This window comes from Carassius auratus, chromosome 18 (genome assembly GCF_003368295.1).
Source record: "Carassius auratus strain Wakin chromosome 18, ASM336829v1, whole genome shotgun sequence".
Classification (NCBI taxonomy): domain Eukaryota; kingdom Metazoa; phylum Chordata; class Actinopteri; order Cypriniformes; family Cyprinidae; genus Carassius; species Carassius auratus.
In genome coordinates, this window is record NC_039260.1 from 18474151 (window position 1) to 18496019 (window position 21869).

At 36.2% G+C, this 21869-nt stretch overlaps 2 protein-coding genes across 3 annotated transcripts; both read right to left on the minus strand.

The window, feature by feature from the left end:
- Window positions 1–3292: 3292 nt before the first annotated feature.
- On the minus strand, window positions 3293–11917 carry LOC113118584 (neuronal acetylcholine receptor subunit alpha-5-like). 2 transcript variants are annotated; one of them, XM_026287869.1, is made up of 10 exons: window positions 11737–11917; window positions 11482–11532; window positions 11254–11361; window positions 7482–7633; window positions 7350–7394; window positions 7048–7157; window positions 6267–6444; window positions 5687–6019; window positions 3724–4080; window positions 3293–3641 (listed from the first exon to the last, which is right to left on the minus strand). In XM_026287869.1, the coding sequence occupies exons 2-10, from the start codon at window positions 11504–11506 to the stop codon at window positions 3483–3485; spliced, it is 1467 nt and encodes a 488-aa protein (XP_026143654.1). In that variant the 5' UTR covers window positions 11507–11532; window positions 11737–11917; the 3' UTR covers window positions 3293–3482. The 2 variants fall into 2 exon arrangements, with proteins under 2 accessions (XP_026143654.1, XP_026143655.1); XM_026287870.1 differs by lacking the exon at window positions 11482–11532 and having other exon boundaries at window positions 11737–11916.
- Window positions 11918–18173: 6256 nt separating this feature from the next.
- Window positions 18174–20703, minus strand: LOC113118829 (uncharacterized). Its single transcript, XM_026288240.1, has 5 exons — window positions 20576–20703; window positions 20447–20479; window positions 20056–20355; window positions 19552–19866; window positions 18174–18517 (listed from the first exon to the last, which is right to left on the minus strand). The coding sequence occupies exons 1-5, from the start codon at window positions 20619–20621 to the stop codon at window positions 18342–18344; spliced, it is 870 nt and encodes a 289-aa protein (XP_026144025.1). The 5' UTR covers window positions 20622–20703; the 3' UTR covers window positions 18174–18341.
- Window positions 20704–21869: the final 1166 nt, after the last annotated feature.

Sequence of the window (21869 nt, forward strand, 5' to 3'; positions counted from 1 at the left end):
TTGCTAAGACACGCTAAATGAAACTGGGATCCGCTTGATCTTCATCATCACATTATTAGCACAGCAGAAGTCTTCTCTTGCAAATGTTTTAACTCTTTTTCATTTGTTTCACACATTTTTCACACCCTTTTTCAAAACAGTTACCACAGATCTCATTGAAAGGCCCCAATCTCTATTGGATTCACTGTGTTGAACAAAAGAAAAAAATCTATTGACAGCTGATAGAAACTACTTGCATAATTATAAATCTCTATGCACCTGTGTGAAACTCATTTGCACAACTCTTCAATCAGCAATCAGTCCTCATCCATCTATAAAAGATGCCACCTCTGTGTTGCTATTTGCAAGCATGGATCAAAGAGGCCATAGGCACGGAAGGAGAGTAAGAGGCCATGGCAGAGGAGTTTGTATGCGTGGTGGAGGAGCTGCAGCAGCAGCAAGAGGACAAAATCGATCTCAAGTTTCAAATGAAATTCGGGCAACAATTATTGACCATGTCATCAATCATGGCTTGTCCTTTAGACAGGCTGGACAAAGGGTCCAGCCCATTCTGAGTCGGAGCACTGTGGCATCTATTGTCAGGCTTTTTCGGAATGAGAACATGTAATTCACAGTGTTACTGTAATGTATACCACTGTGTATTTCAGCTTTACTGTATTGCCCTGTTAGCAGAACAAACTGTGTCTACAGTAATGCAGATGTTTTATCAATCCCATTTATGTGACTGTCATACAGTAATGTCAATTTTGACATGCTGTTTGCTTTTACTTTATAGAATCCACACATTGCCACACACTGCTGGCAGACGAAAGATATTTAGTATTGAACAGGAGTTTAATGTTTTCCCTTGCAATGCACAGAGGGAAAACATTCAATGCGATGTTGATGAGAACCTGTGGCATAATCGTCAAGAACGAATGGACTAAATGTGAAAGATAAAATGTGTGTGTGTGTGTGTGTATATATATATATATATATAATTTTTTTTTAAAGGTATTTCCACCCATAAGTTTCCTTTTGATAGCTTTTTTTTTCTAGTATCCATTTCAGTTTGTAAAGTTTTATATTTCATATTGATGGCTGCATTTTGTATTTTGTTGTCCATTGTGTAATGATTGATTGAAAGAATAAATTAATTTGACCACAAGTTGTGGTGTTTGATGGAAATATTTGCTTATGTTGCATGTTTTTAATGTTTTGTGAGTGTTAGAGCATTTTGCTAACAAAATGAGTCATTTTGGCCATTGAGCTTCAGTTTTATCTTGTGTGTTAACTGTTTTGAAAATGTGATGTCAGAGTGGGCAAATGTGTTTAAGCAATCGAGGAAAAACTGTAACATCACAGCCTAGTAAAACCATGGAGTTTTTTAGGAGTTTTATAATATTTTCATGAAGCACAATAACTTTGACACAGTCACAGTTAGTATTGTACATTTTATTGTAATGAAATCAGCAGACAACGTATAATGTAATGCAGCACGTTACTGCATAAATTACAGCGCTCAATTGCCACAAGTTGCATAGATGTTTTGAGGACTACAGTTATCAATATAATAATGGAAAAATGTTATCCAAGCCAAAGATTTTAAAATTGTATACATTCATGTGTTTTAGCTGGTACTTCCAGCATAGCTGGGAACAATTATGTTGGCCCATTTATAGATGACAGGAATGAAAAGCAGAGCAGAGCCAAGCAGTGATACTAAGAGAAACACCCACAGGAAAACCCGATCCAGAACCTGGGCCACAAACTTCCAGTCCTGAACAACCTGAACAAAAAGAAGGCATTACATTAGAATTTATTAGAACTCAAAGCTTATATAGTCTGATATGAGACAGTAACAGTCTTACCTCTCTGACTTCATTCTCCTTCACCACATGAAGAGTGATGTAGCGTATAGATTCTAAGGCTGCCCGCAGACTCTGTTCTGCATTGAGCAGAGGAGTGGTATCCTGGCCTGAACTCTTCCCATGGCCCAGCCCTTCTCTTCCATTTCTTGCAGTGGTGGTGGCGTAGCGGTCCACATGGCTGCGCATGCAGAGCAGTCTAGGCAAGTGGTGCAGAAAGATACGGCGGACCCAGGGCGCCATGTTGTGATGAGTGGATGAGGAGCGATGATGGATGTTAATGGCAAAGACAGTGATGACGATGGAAAGTGTCACGAAGATCATAGTGAAGACCAGATATTCTCCAATGAGAGGAATCACCTGGGACAGCAAACATAAGAGCAGGGCAGAAAGTCATTGGACAATTTTAAAATGAGAACAAAAGAAAGAAAATAGTCACCACTGGAAATATATAATTCCAATGTCTTTAAAAATATATATTAATATAAGATAAAGTTAAATAATAAGATAAATAAAGATAAATAATGTCACCTTTATGTCGTTTCAAAACTATAGGAATTTTGGAGGTCCAGGTAACCAAAACTTACAAGAACCATTAAACCATTTGAACCAATTTTCTGTGCACTCCTAGTGGCACACCAGTTCTTTTAAAACTGTTCAAAACAACTGAAAAGGTGGACTAAGATAGATATAGATATAGATGGTATAGATATTAGGGGTGTAACGCTACGTGTATTCGTACCGAATGCAATATTTTGTGTGCGGAACATAAGTACATTTTCGTTTTTCTAAAAGAAAATCTTAAGTGGCGGAAGTCACCGCGTTAGGAACAAATCCGGCCCTGCAGCTGATTCTAAGGCCGGTGACACACTGGCTGCGTGGCGTGAGCGTGGCGTTTCTGCTGTGTGTCAGTTGCGTGGCGGCTGCTTCGCGTTTTCTGTGTCTTTACATCGTGCCTGACACATCGCTGGCGCGCTGCTGCTACTGTAGGTGACATAGAGGGAGGCCGCCGACAGACCAGGATCTTTTCTTTATGACAACGATATATATACTTCATGTTGAGCATAAATATAAAGCCTACTGATAAAGGACACAGTCAACAGTATTGACGGCAAAATAGACTATGTTTGACAGGTGCAATATACCAGTGTGTCACCGGCCTAAGGTTTTCAAAAGGCATCACGCGAGTTTGAATATCACTACAACTAGGAAAAAAAACGATTGTAATTCAAACGCAGCTCCCGTCAGCATTTAAACAGACATTTGCTCTTAATTCTGATCGGTCCAACGCAATAACGAAATCTGAGCAGGTCTAAAAACTGAAACTGTTGATGCTGCATTTTACACTTTGGAAAACTGTAACATCACAGCCTAGTAAAACCATGGAGTTTTTTAGGAGTTTTATAATATTTTCATGAAGCACAATAACTTTGACACAGTCACAGTTAGTATTGTACATTTTATTGTAATGAAATCAGCAGACAACGTATAATGTAATGCAGCACGTTACTGCATAAATTACAGCGCTCAATTGCCACAAGTTGCATAGATGTTTTGAGGACTACAGTTATCAATATAATAATGGAAAAATGTTATCCAAGCCAAAGATTTTAAAATTGTATACATTCATGTGTTTTAGCTGGTACTTCCAGCATAGCTGGGAACAATTATGTTGGCCCATTTATAGATGACAGGAATGAAAAGCAGAGCAGAGCCAAGCAGTGATACAAAGAGAAACACCCACAGGAAAACCCGATCCAGAACCTGGGCCACAAACTTCCAGTCCTGAACAACCTGAACAAAAAGAAGGCATTACATTAGAATTTATTAGAACTCAAAGCTTATATAGTCTGATATGAGACAGTAACAGTCTTACCTCTCTGACTTCATTCTCCTTCACCACATGAAGAGTGATGTAGCGTATAGATTCTAAGGCTGCCCGCAGACTCTGTTCTGCATTGAGCAGAGGAGTGGTATCCTGGCCTGAACTCTTCCCATGGCCCAGCCCTTCTCTTCCATTTCTTGCAGTGGTGGTGGCGTAGCGGTCCACATGGCTGCGCATGCAGAGCAGTCTAGGCAAGTGGTGCAGAAAGATACGGCGGACCCAGGGCGCCATGTTGTGATGAGTGGATGAGGAGCGATGATGGATGTTAATGGCAAAGACAGTGATGACGATGGAAAGTGTCACGAAGATCATAGTGAAGACCAGATATTCTCCAATGAGAGGAATCACCTGGGACAGCAAACATAAGAGCAGGGCAGAAAGTCATTGGACAATTTTAAAATGAGAACAAAAGAAAGAAAATAGTCACCACTGGAAATATATAATTTGAATAGTTTGAATATCACTACAACTAGGAAAAAAAACGATTGTAATTCAAACGCAGCTCCCGTCAGCATTTAAACAGACATTTGCTCTTAATTCTGATCGGTCCAACGCAATAACGAAATCTGAGCAGGTCTAAAAACTGAAACTGTTGATGCTGCATTTTACACTTTGGAAAAGTTATATATATATTTTTAAACATGAGCAGGCCTACAAGCTGGGATTGGTAATGCTGCACTGTAATCATAGTTATTTACCGTTATTGAGTTTACCATATTTACATTATTGTGCAGAGGTTTGGGGCAATACTTATAAATGTTCAATACAATCACTATTCAAATTGCAGAAAAGAGCCATAAGAATAATACATAATACTGGGAAAACTGATTGTTTATTGAATAGTGGAGAAGGGGTAGGTTTTAATAAGCTTATGCTTCATCCTACTCCTTTTCGGACATGTTGGTTTCATATTATTATCATTAATTGTTTGGTTTGTTTGTCTTTTTATTTTCAGTTTACTTTCTTTTGTTACTTGTTTTATGTTTATGTTCGAAACAAAGCATTCATTCATTCATTTATTTATATTTTTCATTATATTTTATTATATGATATTGGTTTGAGACTGAGAGTATTTTATTTAGTGGAGAACTTTGCAGCAGTATTTTATTTCTTATTCTTTTTTTATTTTATATATATTTTATTAAAAAGTATTTTTAAAAAGTGTAAACAAATTGTTAAAAAAAGTTTAAAGTAATAAACAACCTGCAGTTTAATGTTTGCATTTCTTTCCCTTACTGTACCGAAAATGAACCGAACCATGACTTTAAATCCGAGGTACGTACCGAACCGTGATTTTTGCGTACCGTTACACCCCTAATAGATATAGATATCTATATCACTAATTTCGCTAATAATAAATCATTAACTATGACTTTTACCTAAATAGATTCCTAATTTGGTGTTTAACAATAGTTAGTAAGGTAGTTGTTAAGTTTAGGTATTGGGTTGGGTTAAGGATGTTTAATATGGTCATGCAGAATATGTGCTTTATAAGTACTAATAAACAGCCAATATTTTAATCATATGCATGCTAATAAGTAACTACTGAGAATTGTTCTCTATAATAAGTGTTACCGATGTAACATATATACCATTCCATATATTAAAAAGTCTTACTTGTATGGTTTAATCTAGAAATTATGCATTGCAGTTTGAGATTTTGACATCTAGAAGTGAGTGACAGAATCTGCCACCACAACTGCAGAATGACAAAAGGGCCCTCAAAGTGCATACAGAATACAGAATAAGTGCAATACAGAAAAGCACTTAAATGCCAAAATGAATGAACTTACAGCCGTAGTAAAACATCCAATAAATGAAAAACACTGCAATTTTATTTCTGACAATAATATGAAATAATTCAAAAATGTGAGTGGCGAACTGACTTTCAGTACTCATCAATTCATTGTTTAAATCACTTAACATAGCTTTGAATTCTTAAAAAGAGAACCACCTTTGAGGAGGAAGGGATGATCTCTTCTATCACCAGAAGAAAGACAGTAAGAGAGACGAGGACAGACGTGCAGAGGGAGATTTTCTCCCCTCCGTTAGATGGGAGATAAAACACCAGCACGGTCAGGAAAGACAATCCAATGCAGGGAATGATGAGGAAGAGTGTGTAGAAAAGAGGAAGACGTCTGATAATAAAGGAGTAAGTGATGAATGGATAGAAGAAGGTTCCATCACTTCTCAAACACCGGCTACCTGTGGCCGTCACAATCTCCCATTCACCGTTGTCAAAATAGTCGCGTTTGTCCACATGTACATCTTCAAGGAGAATATCCACCTTAAAAAAAAGGAATATAATGCATTGTTACATATAATTCAGTATATAAAACACAAAAGGTTCAGAAGACCTTGAATATACAGTATGAATAATTTCAGTTACTTTTCTTGTGCTTGATAAATGTGTTCACTATGAACTGACGATAGCTAATTGGGGTTAAATTTAGGTTCATTTTTAGATAAATTCTTCCTTCCTATATGTAAACATTGGTTTTGCATGCCTTTAATAACAGTTCAGTACAGCAAACCTGGGAACCATCGTAGGTCCAGGAGCCAAACTTCATGGAGCAGTTCTGAAGGTCAAAGGGGAAGAACGTCACATCGATGGTGCAGGCAGATTTATAGTTAGCAGGAGGAGTCCAGGAAATAGTGCCGTCATATCTGACCACCGCTTTTGTCACTGTGGCCTCGAAATTACCATCTGCACTGCAGGTGAGAATCATTCAGTCATCAAACTGAGATACAGGCAGCTCCAAAATTAACATACTCATATAATCCAATGAAAGTAAAAATTTTATTTCTTACTCAGAGTAGCATTTCAAATCACGAAAGTCAAGATTTTTGTACTTTTACAAGCAAAGCCAAGAAGTTGGAGACATTGGGAAATGAATATTGACCTAAATGAAAAGATCATTTTCTAAATGGTTTTCTCTGACATTTCTATAGGGGTCAAGCAAAGGATTTGACTTGTAAAACCATGAATTAGCACCGAAACAGTTTGGTTTTCATTTGTCAGGTTGAAAACCAGTAAGTCTCAGTCATTACAAGTATTTAGACTTGAACAGGCTTCAAAAGAAATATTTTAATAATTTCAACGCTCAACAGACTATCTAGTACCAAACTGGCATACAAACTACCAAAAACGTAGGCATATATATGAAATAAGTCATGTGATGCACTCTTACATGACTTTTATTATCCATAAAAAAATATTATCACTCTCTTTGATATCTGTTGTTCTAACAGAAATGTTAATATTTCTATTAATAGGTCTGACTCATACAGTAGACACTGAGTGGCATCACATACTTGTCATAGAGCACAATGTCAGGAATCCAGATGGAGTCTGAGGGAACTCTGATGGAGGTGATGCCCAGATAATGATCCGGATTCCATCGGAGCTTCATGTCTGTCCATTCCTGAATGCAGAGAGACATGGATTTATCTGCGAAGCTGATCCCCACACAAATAAAAGGCAGCATGATTCAGTTGTGTACCAGTGACTAAAAACTACAACAGAACACAATTACAAGAGCAAAATAAAGGTCTAATAAAAATAATTAATATTTCATATTAATAAGATCAACCTTAATGGATTAGTCCTGTTTTACCTGCTTCATCCAAACATTGGTTGTCATTAACTGGTTCTTCTCATTCTGACCAAAAAAATAAAAATAAAAATGTTTTATTGTAAGACAAGATTCTGATGAGGAGAATGCTGTTTGAGCATCACTACATCTCACCACATCCACGAGCTGGGAGATAGCCAGACCAAATTTCACCTGCACCGTTCTGTTTAGATCCTCCACAGGTCTCACCCATTTCTGGTAGTTGCTGAAGAGATGTTTAAACAGCTTGTCTTCTGTCTTGGCATAGGAAGACAGCACAGGAGGCCCTTAAACAAAACAACAACTTCATGTTTATCTCTCAAATCCAATCAGGAGGGACTGGGACAATTAACAACATTAATTAAATGGCAACAGTCCCACACACAAGGACCGCACAGGTTTATAGGTGTGACAATTTGGTTGACATTTCGCCAATGATCATATTGATCTCCAAATAATCAACTCACCCAAGACATATAGGTTTTGTAACAACCTTACACATGCCCCCTCTAAATCTATCACCTAGACCAAAGCACAATCGACTCTCCAACAGAGTCTGGTGGAAATCTCATGTAAGGATTTACTAAAGACAGTAAAAAAAAAAAAAAAAGCAATGAAAAGGCATGAGCAGATTTTGGAAGCATTTTTATGAAGTTCTCTTTCAAATGCAACATTTAAGGGATGAGAGTACAGGGACGCCATTAGGAAGATTAGGATGATTCCAAGGGCCCGATGAGGGACATGGGGTCCGGGACGAGTATTTTAACACTATCGCAGGGGGTACGAGTAAATGCCCAACTAAACATGTTTTAAACTCTTTTGCAAATGACATGGTAGCATTGCTCTTGGTAGACTGCACTGGTCTTGTGGAAATAAGCTGGCTTCATCTGTGTTCTTTAATTTGCACATTGGCAGAACTTTACACTGCCATCAGAGCATTTATTGAATTGCAGTTGCATTCTAATTTGCCCTGTTTAGTAAATCTGGTTCATAATATTGCATAATATTATCCATGTGACTGCTCTGACACTTGGATGAGTTGAATAGATTTGCTTCATCCCTGAATCAAATTTGTTTAATCTTTAATAAATTTTGCAAAACTGACATTGTTATTGAACTGAACTGAATCAACATTGAACGGACTTGAGCTCAGTAACAAAACTATTGCTTTCTATAGAGTTTCTGAACTGTACTTGTTGAACTGTTGTTTGTTTAGAGCCGTTTTACAGCAGAAATCTAAATTTGTCCAAACATGTGAAGGTTTTACAATTATCTTATATATTTTGCTAATTTTAATTTCCTGTTTATTACTGTGAAGCTGCTATGAAATGATCTGTATTGTATAAAGAGCTATATGTTTATACTGGTAAGTTGAATTTTATCGTTGACAAATTCAAAACAACAGAATAAATTCTCACTGGAATGATGGAATATCACAGAAAATCAGAGACTGAGCCTTTTAAAGCTGCCATAAAAATGACTTGTGATTGAAATGTGCACCATATACTTGATCAACTCTAATAAAGCTCATTTGGCATTGTTATTAGATCTCCAGCAGCTGTTGCTATCATGCCAACATCCTGTGTGATCTGATTTTCCTCTCAGGGTCTCCACCATCTGAGTCACTAAGGGAAACCCAACATGATTTGCTGAACACGTGTTCATTTCTGCGGGGGCAGTTATGCATGGAGATGGAGATTTATGAATCTCTGAGTGTGGAACTGGTTTAGACGATCTGGGTTGTGTTACCATCGGTGGTGGGAAGGATGTTCTTTAATGTGAAATGACACACACTATAGCTCTGTTCCAAAACCCAGTGAGCTGTCTGCTGCCTACATATGCAGTCTCATCTAATGAAAGTGTTCTAAATGAAATGAAATCTCAGAAGGGACTTATTTACAATGGTATACTTGCAGTAACTCTACAGATGATAGTAGAAGCACAACATGGCACAACAAAGGAGTTTGTTGTTAAATTACAATACTATTCCATATGCATGTGGGATACATTATAGACCGTTTTTATTTTTATTTTTTTCACATAAAAATATTCACAATAAAATTTAAATATGTTGAATAATGAATGCTAAATATACAGTATGTGTGTGAATGTATGTATTCTTAAGCACACAAACCTGTCTTAACTCTAAACTGCATACATATATATATATATATATATATATATATATATATATATATATATATATATTGTTTCTGGAATTCAGTTTTTTGGATGTCTGAAGCTGGATGTAATATAAGACAGAATGAATCATCTAGCCTCACTGAGTCTCAAGGGAATGATTTGACCCAGAAGCCATAAAACACTTTGAGCTTAATTTTTCTCATTTCTCTCTAAAACTGAGGTTGTTAGCCACTGGTACTGCATTTATCCTATATAAAGTGTGGTATGACCCAAATAGCATATACTGATTACATTCTGTGCCTATTATTCAGCTCTGTATTTAGATATTGATTGAATTTTGCAGTTTTATCTGCACCCCAAAGCTCAGTTTCTGTGCTTATAAATCTTGATGCTCTTCATTTCACAGACAACCGCAGATGGTATTCTGGTTTCAGCTTGTTTTCCCATCGATCAGTATCTGTGGTTTGGTATCCCTTAATCAATAAAAACTGATTATAAATAAAGCAATAAAACTTTTTAGAAAATGCTCAAAATTTAAATAGAATCTAATTGAAATGCAATACATAAATGCACTTTTATCCAACTAATATACAAATATAATGACTAAATTATACAATCCAGTATAACTAAATCATCACGACCACATTAGGACACACAAACAAAATACATTTTAAGGGTCAGCTCAGTTTAAACAATAGCTTCTTAGGGTAATAACTACACATTTTACATTTTTGCAGTGTACCAAAGCTGCACCCAAGTGACAAGCTGAGGAAAATTATTTCCTCATGAACAATGCTGTAAACTGTGTCTTTGCACCCAAAAGTGCTGACTGATATTACATCTCTGAGGTGAACTGTGTGTGCATGGATTGGAATCATCAGTTTCACCTCCAAACCTCAAATAACTGCACTTATTCTCAATTGCTGCAAGTTACATTTTTCTCTATTTACTTCATAACACAATATTTTGAAATCAACTAAATCCAAAAGTTTATATTATTGCATTTAGATTATAGATTTGGGGCTTTTGTGACTACTTACAGTACATACCACGTGCAGTATTGTGCCACCTGATATTTCTATAATATGTACAGTACCAGTCTTTGTTTCTGTCTGGTCCTGATTTTATAGCCCCTCACTGACAAAAATAGAAAAGACAATCCATTTTAGATTGTGATCTTATCTACACCTCTGTCACTGAGAGCCTCCGTCACAGAGATGGTCAGAGAGCAAGAGAGCTGTTGGAAATAATAATTAGATAAAGAGATGTTAGTCACAGATGGACAATCACAGGTCACATTTCATCCCAAAATAATTAAAAAAATATTATATTATATTCTATTATATTATTATATTATATTATATTATTTTTATTTTTTTAAATGGAAATAATATAGTTGCATAAAGTGTATAATTTAACAATATTGTGTTCATCTACTATATTTTAATAAACTTTTTTTTTTTCTTAGCGAAAACTTTAATACTGAGAAAGAACTGGAAATGTATATTATTTTGAAGAATGTTGGTAACCAAAGGGGTTTTATTGAAAATTGACTTCCATATTGACAAAACAACATTCCAAATTTAGCACACCTTTTTATTCTAGGATTTTTTTTTTCTTTACTGTCCTAAAAACAGTTATAGAAATCTCAATTTCTTTCTTTTAATTTTGAGTTGAATTATGACATGGGTATGTTCTTGACAGGTTCCATGAGATTTCAGTCAGGCACAGATGTTGGGTTGGCATTGAGGTCAGAGACACTCACCTATAGAGGAGCAGAGGACAGCACAGCAAACTAGCAGGAGGACAGATCTGACAGCATTTTGAGCTGTTACCATGATACCATCAGAAGCAGCAAAGCCACAGAGAAGACCTGAAAGCATCCATAAACATGCATGCACTTCATTAAGCACAAATGCAGCCCGAGCTGTTATTGAAGACTCACAAGCTTATTAACCATTAAACACATATGTGATATTCAGTGAAGACGTACATGCTGCATCTTTTGCATCTTTCATGTTTGTGCAAATTACCACAAATATATCTATTCACAAACAAGCCATGATAAGTCACAGTCTATAGGAATATCATCATGTTCTTCATCATGCACATGTGAGCAGACCTTCACACAAGAACACAAAGCATCTATCCACCTATGTTGTTATTACACACATTCATCAGTCTGCAAACATCCAGAGTCCCTCTATCTGTCTTTGTTTTTCTTTATTTGTCATTTTCTTTTCCTTACCTGATTATGGACTGGAAGGAAGCAGAATCTTTAGAATATTTCTTTTCCATTTGCCTGTCGTGTGTCCATGCCAACCAGCATGTGTACGGCTGCTTACTCTCTCTCTCTTTCTTTCACACATACACACACACACACACACTCATGGTCTCCTAGCTGTTCCTCCTCCTTCTCCAGAAAGGCAAAGCCCATCCCCTCACATTTTCCCGCACAGAAAAAACAGCCAATCACAGCAATAGGAACCTCCATTATCTTGTAAAGTCTGCCCTCTCCTGCTCAAAACATACACACATCAGTTTTTAGGCTAATGACCCTTTGGTGGATAGAGAGACTTGACTCTTTAATACATAATATATAAAATCGACTGAGCTATTGCCTGGACTATAAATGAAATATTTATAATTAAAGTCAACATGAAAACTGGCCCTATTTACAATCTTCTATTTCTAATCTTCTATTTGCAATCTCCTCTTACATTAAAAGCCTGAAAAAACCTGCTTGTACTTATCAATCAATCAATCACCTTTATTTATATAGCGCTTTAAACAAAATACATTGCGCTAAAGCAACTGAACAACATTCATTTGGAAAACAGTGTCTCAATAATGCAAAATGATAGTTAAGGCAGTTCATCATTGAATTCAGTGATGTCATCTCTGTTCAGTTTAAATAGTGTCTGTGCATTCATTTGCAATCAAGTCAATGAACACATTGTATTGTTATTGTATACTTCTATATTACTTAATAATGTATTTGTAACAACACTGTAAATTAAAGCTTTGCCAAGTAATATTATCATACAAGAGTGTTGGTCAAAATAATGTTTGTTTTATGAGCGCCTACACTTCAGAACAGTTCCGAAGCTAAAAGTCATTGGAATCTCATGTGCAGTTCATGAATGGATGGGTTCAGGAGCTGTAGATCATAAAGCGGGCAAACAGTATACAGTAATCCGGACAAAGGTAAGCTGTGCTCCAACTAGCTGCTAGTTTAGTAACCGTTAGTGCTAACAACCATTAACACATGTAAGTTTAACTATGTGTTTCAAAAGTGTAGTTAGTAACTGTCAACCCTCCCGTTTTTTCTTCCGGGGTTCTTACGTATTTGAGCTCTTTTCCCTGCTGTCTTCCCGCTTTAGTATTTTCCTGTAAAATATCCCGTTAGCCCTTCCATCGGACCTGTCAGTCTCTGTACTGGTGTCCTGTTGCTACTCCCTTGCCTTTCCAGTGAAATAGATGTTTTCAAAGCATCGTTTTGCTTACTTGAAAGCAACCTTAGTATGATGTCGGGCTTTTTAAGATAGCGTGGTTGTTCTGAGAGCACAATTTCACGCCAATCTGTAAGCAAAGTCATGTTAGACCTAGCTTCACAACTCAACTTAATCACAACTTAACAGCTGTTTTGAAGTATGAAATTTTGCTGTCAGCAAAGGGATAGCAACAGAAAGATGAATGTTGAAATTTTTCCGTATTTTGGATGAGTAACCCGGGACATTTCCCTTATTTTCAATGTTGATTTAAGCTATATAAATGAATATTCAGATGTTATGCGCCTCCAAGCAGGAAAGCGGTGGAAAGTTAATTCATTCTCATTTTTTTCCCATGGCGATTATGTGTTGCGCTATTACACCCCACAATACAGCAACGGTTTACCAAGGTTTAAATAAATTTTTAATTCATCAAATTAAGACACACGGGCCGGCAGAGAGGTAGTACGTCTAAATACTGCGCAGTAGTCCGAGTAGCAGTAAAGGAGGCCATCAACATGGCGGCCATGCCAAGTAATGACGTCACGACGCCCAAGGCTTATAGTATCCCCATCACTATACTGGGGTGTTAGGACCCACACAGACCACATGGTGAGCACCCCCTGCTAGCCTCACTAACACATCTTCCAACACCAACCTAGTTTGCCATCCAGGTACTGACCAGGCTCAACCCTGCTTAGATTCAGTGAGCGACCAGTCTTGGGCTATAGGGTGATATGGCTGTCGGATGAGTCCTTGTTGATGAAAATTAAACCAACAACATGCTTGGTATGGTAATTCCATACCAACTAAAGGCAAGATAGCCTCCTCACAACATTATCAACTCTTTACCACTGTCAACAAAATTCTTCAAGTTGGGATTATTAAGCCTCTTTTTAAGTGTACAAAATCATATGATACTTCCACTTTGTAAAGTAGTTTGATTTTGTCATAAAGTCAGGTTGAATCAGCATCAGCAATGTATGAAAGTTATTTAACAAAATAACAGTTAATAAACACTATGGTTAATTCAAGTCCGTGAGCTCAGTTGTTAATAGAACAGTCTACCCCAGCTTCCTGTTTTTCATAGGAAATAATCCAACAAAAACAAGAACCATACAATGATTACCTTTATAAAATGTTTCTGTTCCACTGAGCTCTGTCTCATTTAGTTTCAGTAAGATTGCATCAGACTTGTCCTAAATCTCCATCTGGTAAATTTAAATTTCTTGTTTACTTTAGTTTCTCATAACTTCTCAGACCATCCTTTCATTTTGGATTTCAAGGCATCCTATTAGAAATAATTAAGAGTACAGGGATTTAAACAGAATAATTAGGTAAAATGTGTCAGTATTTTTGGATCTTGAGAAAATATTACCCTGTTTTCAGATCAGTGCCCAGATTCCCAGAAACAGACTGAGAAGTAGCACTGTGGAACACATTATGACAATGAGATGAGATATCGCTGTCAGAGAAACCCAGAAACACAAAAAAGGAAAGCTGTATTTTACATTACATTAATCATGTAAAACTACATAATTATACAGCCCTCACATATGATTTTTCTGATAGATATTCATTATTCTTCATCATACATTTCAAAAATACTTTCCATAGCAAAGTTTTTATACCTCTTCGACTGCTTTTTCAATGTTGTGCCACTAATTCACACAACTAACTATTCACATTCTTTGTTTGTTTTCTAATTTTTTGAAAGTGATTATTTCTTACACAGTAACAATAAAAGTTAGTGAAACAACGATATGGAAATTAAACCAATTCTAATTCTAAACACTGCATTTAAATGTTTATTTTTTTGTTAGTCCTACTTTAATCTTTGGATGCTACAGTAGCTTCACTGGTGCCCTGCAATGAATGTGAGCAGATTGTTTTTTATATTATTTTTTATTTTTTTGCACATGTTCCATTGGACTGATTACTCACATGATTCAGAGTGTGGTCATTTTGTGAATACACTAACACACTGCAGATTACAAAACAAAATAAATAAAATAAAACCAACAACAGTTTGTTTTTACAACAATTTTATGCTACATTAACAATATGTATATTGTATTTTATTATAAATTATGAGAGTTAATTTCCAGCCTTGAAAGATCATTTACAGTAATGTTTAATTTTTTTTTTTTTAAATGTGCACAGTGGATAAAGTTATGGTCAACACTCAGTTGGTCAGTGTCATAAAAAAATCTAAAATAATGACAGTTAACAAATAGTCAGTTAAAAACAGAAACTTAAAAACTAGCTAAAATAAACTACAAAAAGCAACAGTTGTAAAACAGCAATAGCAAAGATAACAACAATAATATAATCATGCTGTAATGCATGAAGATGCTGTACTGCACAGTACACTTCATCATACTCGTCATCTGTAAAAAAAAATACAAGACATTTGTGTAATAAAGATGCAGCTAATCATTGTAATTGCAACACAAAATGACTAAATTTCTGTGACTATATTCCTGTAATATTTACAATACTGTAAGATTTTTTTCAATAACTACGCAACATTCATTAATTTCCAACTTACCATTAAAAGAGAAATGATCCAACTCTGGGGCAGCCCTGAGCCATTATGGACATTGATTTACACAACCACAGCATTTTTGTAGAAACAGTTAAATAAATAAGAAAAAAGAAAAAAATCTATTATTCATGTGAAAGCTGATATTGAAAAGAGAAAAGACATGTGAAATCATTTGAAGTATGAAAAATAAAATATGAAAATAGCACATTAAACAGTACAAAGATAAAACAGCACAAAGCATAATCATACATAAATTAATGACATACAAGACAGCACGTTGTATGTCACCAGTACCAGATGAGTCAGGTTTTTCAGTTTCTATAACATAGATTTCTTAATGTAAGATACAAAAGTATACAGATGGAGATGGTGGAGAAATCTGAGTTTTAGGGCTTTTTGGTCCATTTCTTTAGCTTTAAGATTATCTGTATTGCAGTATACTCATAAATACTGACTAAATTAACTTTTAGCAGATAAATATATTTAAAAAGTCCATATTTGTATCAGCTTTGTATGTGTGTGTGTGTGTGTGTGTGTGTGTGTGTGTGTGTGTGCGTGTGTGCGTGTGTGTTTGTGTCACTAATCAGCCAGGTCTCCACACCAGCCAATCCCAGTGCACTCTCTCACCTGAGTATTAGTCAGAGGCAGCTGCCACCCATCTGCACTCTCATCAGACTGGCTTCAAAAGCACACTCAGCACCTTGCTCCATGTTCGCTTTCGTAAATATGTAATGGACTATATGCCAGTAGCTTATTCTCTATACCAAAGTGTATGTTCCTGAGCTCACCTCCTGTTGTTTCCCTAACATGTTCTCCTCATCCTAGTTCTCCATCATCTCCGTGCCTCTGGTCATCACCTCCTTCCCGATCTCCTGGTCCTGTAAGAGAGACTTTCAGTATACTCCTCGTCTTCTCGACTCCACAATTGTTACCCAGTATAACCACCTGATTTCCTGTTGCGCTCACGATTGTTGTCAAAAAACACCCACTTACCTTTATCTCTGTGTTCCGAGTGTACTTCTGTAACTATATATACAGGTGCATCTCAATAAATTAGAAGTTCATTTATTTCAGTAATTCAACTCAAATTGTGAAACTTATGTATTAAATAAATTCAGTGCACACAGGCTGAAGCAGTTTAAGTCTTTGGTTCATTTAATTGTGATGATTTTGGCTCAAATTTAACAAAAACCCAACATTTGAATATCTCAACAAATTAGAATATGGTGACATACCAATCAGCTAATCAACTCAAAACACCTGCAAAGGTTTCCTGAGCCTTCAAAATGGTCTCTCAGTTTGTTTCACTAGGCTACACAATTATGGGTAAAACTGCTTGTCTGACAGTTTTCCAGAAGACAATCATTGACACCCTTCACAAGGAGAGTAAGACACAAACATTCATTGCCAAAGAAGCTGGCTGTTCACAGAGTGCTGTATCCAAGCATGTTAACAGAAAGTTAAATGGAAGGAAAAAGTGTGGGAGAAAAAGACCCACAACCAACCAAGAGAACCGCAGCCTTATGAGGATTGTCAAGCATCCCTGGGCTAATGAGAAGAAGAACTGGACTGTTGCCCAATGGTCCAAAGTCCACTTTTCAGATGAGAGCAAGTTTTGTATTTCATTTGGAAACCAAGGTACTAGAGTCTGGAGGAAGGCTGGAGAAGCTCATAGTCCAAGCTTTTTGAAGATTCATTTTCCAGCAGAATTTGGCACCTGCCCACACTGCCAGAAGCACCAATATTTGGTTAAATAACCATGGTGTTGGTGTGCTTGAATGGCCAGCAAACCCACCAGACCTGAACCTCAAAGAGAATCTATGGGGTATTATCAAGAGGAAAATGAGAAACAAGAGACAAAAAAATGCAGATGAGTTGAAGGCCACTGTCAAAGAAACCTGGGCTTCCATACCACCTTGGCAGTGCCACAAACTGATCACCTCCATGACACGCCGAATTGAGGCAGTAATTAAAGCAAAAGGAGCCCCTACTAAGTATTGAGTACATGTACAGTAAATGAACATAATTTCCAGAAGGGCAACAATTCACTTTTTTTTTTTTTTTTACTGGTCTTATGAAGTTTTCTGATTTGTTGAGATAGTGATTGAGAGATATTGGTGGGTTTTTTGTTAAATGTGAGCCAAAATCATCACAACTAAAAGAGCCAAATACTTAAACTACTTCAGTCCATTTAATAAATGAGTTTCACAATTTGAGTTGAATTACTGAAATAAATTAATTTTTCCACGGCATTCTAATTTATTGAGATGTATATATATACACGTGTGTATGTATGTGTATTTAAAGCTGCTACAAATATGTACATTTTAAATATATAGAAGTAAGACATTCAGACATAAGGGTGAGTCAATGACGAAATAATTTTTTGGGTAAACTGTGTAACACACACTGCTACTTAAATTTATGTATTGGAAAATCTGAAACTTAAGAATGACCGAACCAACACAATATTGTGGCCATTATTTTACGTTTTGGCAAATTCATTGCTAATTTGTATGAATTCATACAATCTGCCTATGGACTAATGAAGCTTAATGCTTGCCCCCCTCCCCCTCCCCCCAAAAATTGAAGTCTGTGAGCTAAGTTGTTAATAGAACCGCTTACCTCAGCTTCCTGTTTTTCATAGAAAATAATCCAACAAGAAACAAGAACCATAAAATGAATACCTTTATAAAATGTTTCTGTTCCTCTGAGCTCTGTTTAATTTTGTCTCATTAAGATTGCATCAGAATTGTCCTAAATCTATATCTGGTATATTTTAATTTCTTATTTACTTTAGTTTCTCATAACTTCTCAAACCAACCTTTCATTCTGGATTCCCAGGCATCCTATTAGAAAGAAATAAAAACTGGAATTTAAACAGAATAACTCAAGAAGGTGAAATGTGTCAGTATTTTTAGATTTTGAGAAAATACTACCTCGTTTTCGGATCAGTGCCCAGATTCCCAGAAACAGACTAAGTAGCAGTGCTGTGGAACACATTATGACAATTTTGACTTTGTCAATGATGTTGTTCGATATCGCTGTCAGAGAAAACCCAGAAACACAAAAAAGTCTTATTTTGACAATTCACTTAATTCTCATATTTTAGTAATCTGTAAGAACTGTGGCCACGTCTCCAAGATGCTTCAAGAAAGCTGCGAAGCTACCTGAAAAACTATCTGTAAGTGCCCTATAGGGCAAAAGCTGCTTTAAATGCAAAGGATGTTCACACCAAATGTTGATTTTATTCAGATAAATAGATTTTCTTTATCAATTAACTTCTATTATGACATTATTTTTGACAGCATCCTCATTTTACAGCATTTGTACAAAAGTGCCTAAAACTTTTAACACTGCTGTAGCTCTGCAGGTATATTTCTTGGAGCATCTAACATTGCCACAGTTCTTCTGGATTTAGTCTGTATCAGTTTGTTCTGTTTCTTCATGTTATTCCAGACAGACTGATGATGATGAGACCATATCTCTGTGTGAAGCACTGGCTGTTGTCAGACTCTTGTGCAAACAAAAATCTCACTGGATTATTACATTATTATTGAATTATTACACTGGATTGTTACAATTAATGGCAAAATTAATGTTTAGAAATGTAAACTGATATTTCCTACGGACACTCTAGATAGAAATAGAAATAACTGACTTAAAACCATTTTAGCTGGTGAATAAGTGATCTAATAATTTTGGCCACGGCTGGACTAAATTGCAAATTCATAATTATGAATGTATTATTGTAAATATATTTAAGTAATTGACATCCAAGTTTCAGTAGAAATCACATAAATCACATAGTGGACTGTAATTTATCATAAATCCATACACACACTTTAACCATATTGAAGAAGCATAATTATGAAATTAAACATCATTTAATTCAGATCTACTGTAAAGTTCAGCTAATAGAATAGTTGCATTTAATACACTAAACCCCAAACCCAACTGCACCCCAAACCCAACCTCACCCCCAAAGTCACAATCCACTCCACCCCGAACCGACCATTCTTACCAATTATCTGAAGATCAACTTTAATATTTTGACGAAGTTTCATTCCATGGTAAGGGAGTATGTTTAACAATAGAACACAAGTGTATGTCCCAGCATCTTCCATCTGGACTTCTCTGAGGGTGAATGTTGTCATCATCTTCTCTGTGTCCCAAATATTAACTTTAATAGGCTTTCCATTTTTGATTAGATAAACCAAGATCATGTTCCTGGACTGTTTGTTGTTTAAAGGATTGGATGTTGTACAGTTGAATTCAGCATCACTTCCCACTGACACCTCAGACTTAAGCAAATATATCTGTGTATTAATAAAAGATTCTGTGGCGAGAAAGAGAACGCTTATGGGTAAATGTTCAAGTGCGCCCTTTAATATATTCCAGGACAAATCGATCCAAAACAAAACAGACAATATAAAACATTTGCACGAGTAAGTAATTTAACATTTCATCTGTAATCAGGAATCAAAAACATTCACAAATGTAAGCAAAAGTAAGGGGTACATCTTACCAGTCACATTTATGAAGATGTAATTATAACCATATCCCATCACTTTGTTTATTTTCAACAGCTCTTCTGAAAACACACAGCTGTAGTTGCCTGAATGGTTCATTTCTATTCTCTCTATTTTAAAGTTGGTGTCTTGTCGAGTGGGTCCGTTTAACATATCAATAGCTTTACCATTTTTACACAGATACAAATAAACTGCCTTTCCTGTAAAACCAAATGTGCTGCAGGTAACTTCCAGTCTACCACCTTCTGGTACTTCTGTAGTTTCACTGAAAATCTTAGCTTGATTAATCTTTTGACCTGTGGAGGAAAAAAGTTAGAGATATTTAAAGTATTAGTACAATATTACATTGTTTACAAGATGTTTATTCTGTGCATTAATGGAACATACCTTGACATTTAAGGAATAAATTCATGGAGATATCTGAAAATAATAATCAACATTTATTAAATAAACACCACCAGCATTTGTGTTAATCGATTGATCATTAAGGATAGATTTTGTAATTTTAGTACTTACACACAAGGAGAAACACACCAGCCATGGCTGCTGAGCAAGATTTCATTGACTTTTCCTGCACTACACAAGATAATTGAGTTTCTCGTAGTTTGCAACCAATATGTTGTTACAGGGTCACTGCACCAGTGTAAACAGGCAGTGGCAGTATCTATAATAGTCATGTGGTGAAGGCGTTCTAAAGGCGGAAACTGTCAAACAGTGCTGAAAGCTGTATTTTACATTACATTAATCATGTATAACTATTATACATATATTTGAACAATAACTATTCAGCCCTCACATTTGATCTTTCTAATAGATATTCATTATTCCTCATTATACATTTCAAAACCACTTTCCATATCAAAGATTTTGTACCCCTTTGACTGCTATTTTTATAAATGTTGTACAACAAATTCACAAATATAACCATTCGCATTCTATGTTTGTTTTATAATTTTTAAAAAGTTATTATTTCTTACACAGTAGCAATAACTTGTTACTTGTTAAATAAAAGTTGTGATCTGTGGATAAAGAGTTAGTGAAACAACAACAAGGAAATGAAACCAAGGTATGTAGTTTGACAGCATGTGGCATTTTTAACATCCAACACACAAACTTCAACCACATAAATTAATTCCTTTAGTTCCTTTTCAGTACTGCACTCGTACTGCGTCTTGCTAGATGCATATGGAAAAAAGCCTTTTTTCTTGTGAACTTAAGCCTTTTTCATTCACACAGTGAAACTTCATGGCCTTTGGTTCATGCAGTGTATTAAAAAACGAACCAATGGCCAGGCAGCGGAGCTACACGAGCCTATTGCAACGAAGCCCACCATAGCCTGACAAAGATCATCTGAATCGGCGGGGCATCTGGCAATATAATCAGGCATTCCCCACAGGATTCTCAGATTTCTTCTCCTTCAGTGATGACTCTATGCTCTTCGCTGATCCTGAAAGCCTGCTCACTGTTGACACGCCTCGCAGCTGGACTGAGACCTCCCTGCCCAACTAACCAGCTCTCTCCATGTCTCAGAATTGCAGTAGTTCAATGCTTTTACTTAGGTTTCTTTTCATTCCTGTTTGAGAGTTTCGTGTTCGAAGTTATGTTTTGTAACGCAGTGTCTCTGAATCTGACTTCGAGTGCCATTTCAACTTCAATCAGCCCACAACTCCTCAACGTCAGCCAACGCCCAACCACGGTGTTGTGTTGTTTGTCTCAATAACCAGTCTGTATCGCTGTTACTGTACATGAACTTTATTAACACACTCTCAACTACATGACCGCTCTCTCAACTCTCGCAATCACTCACCTC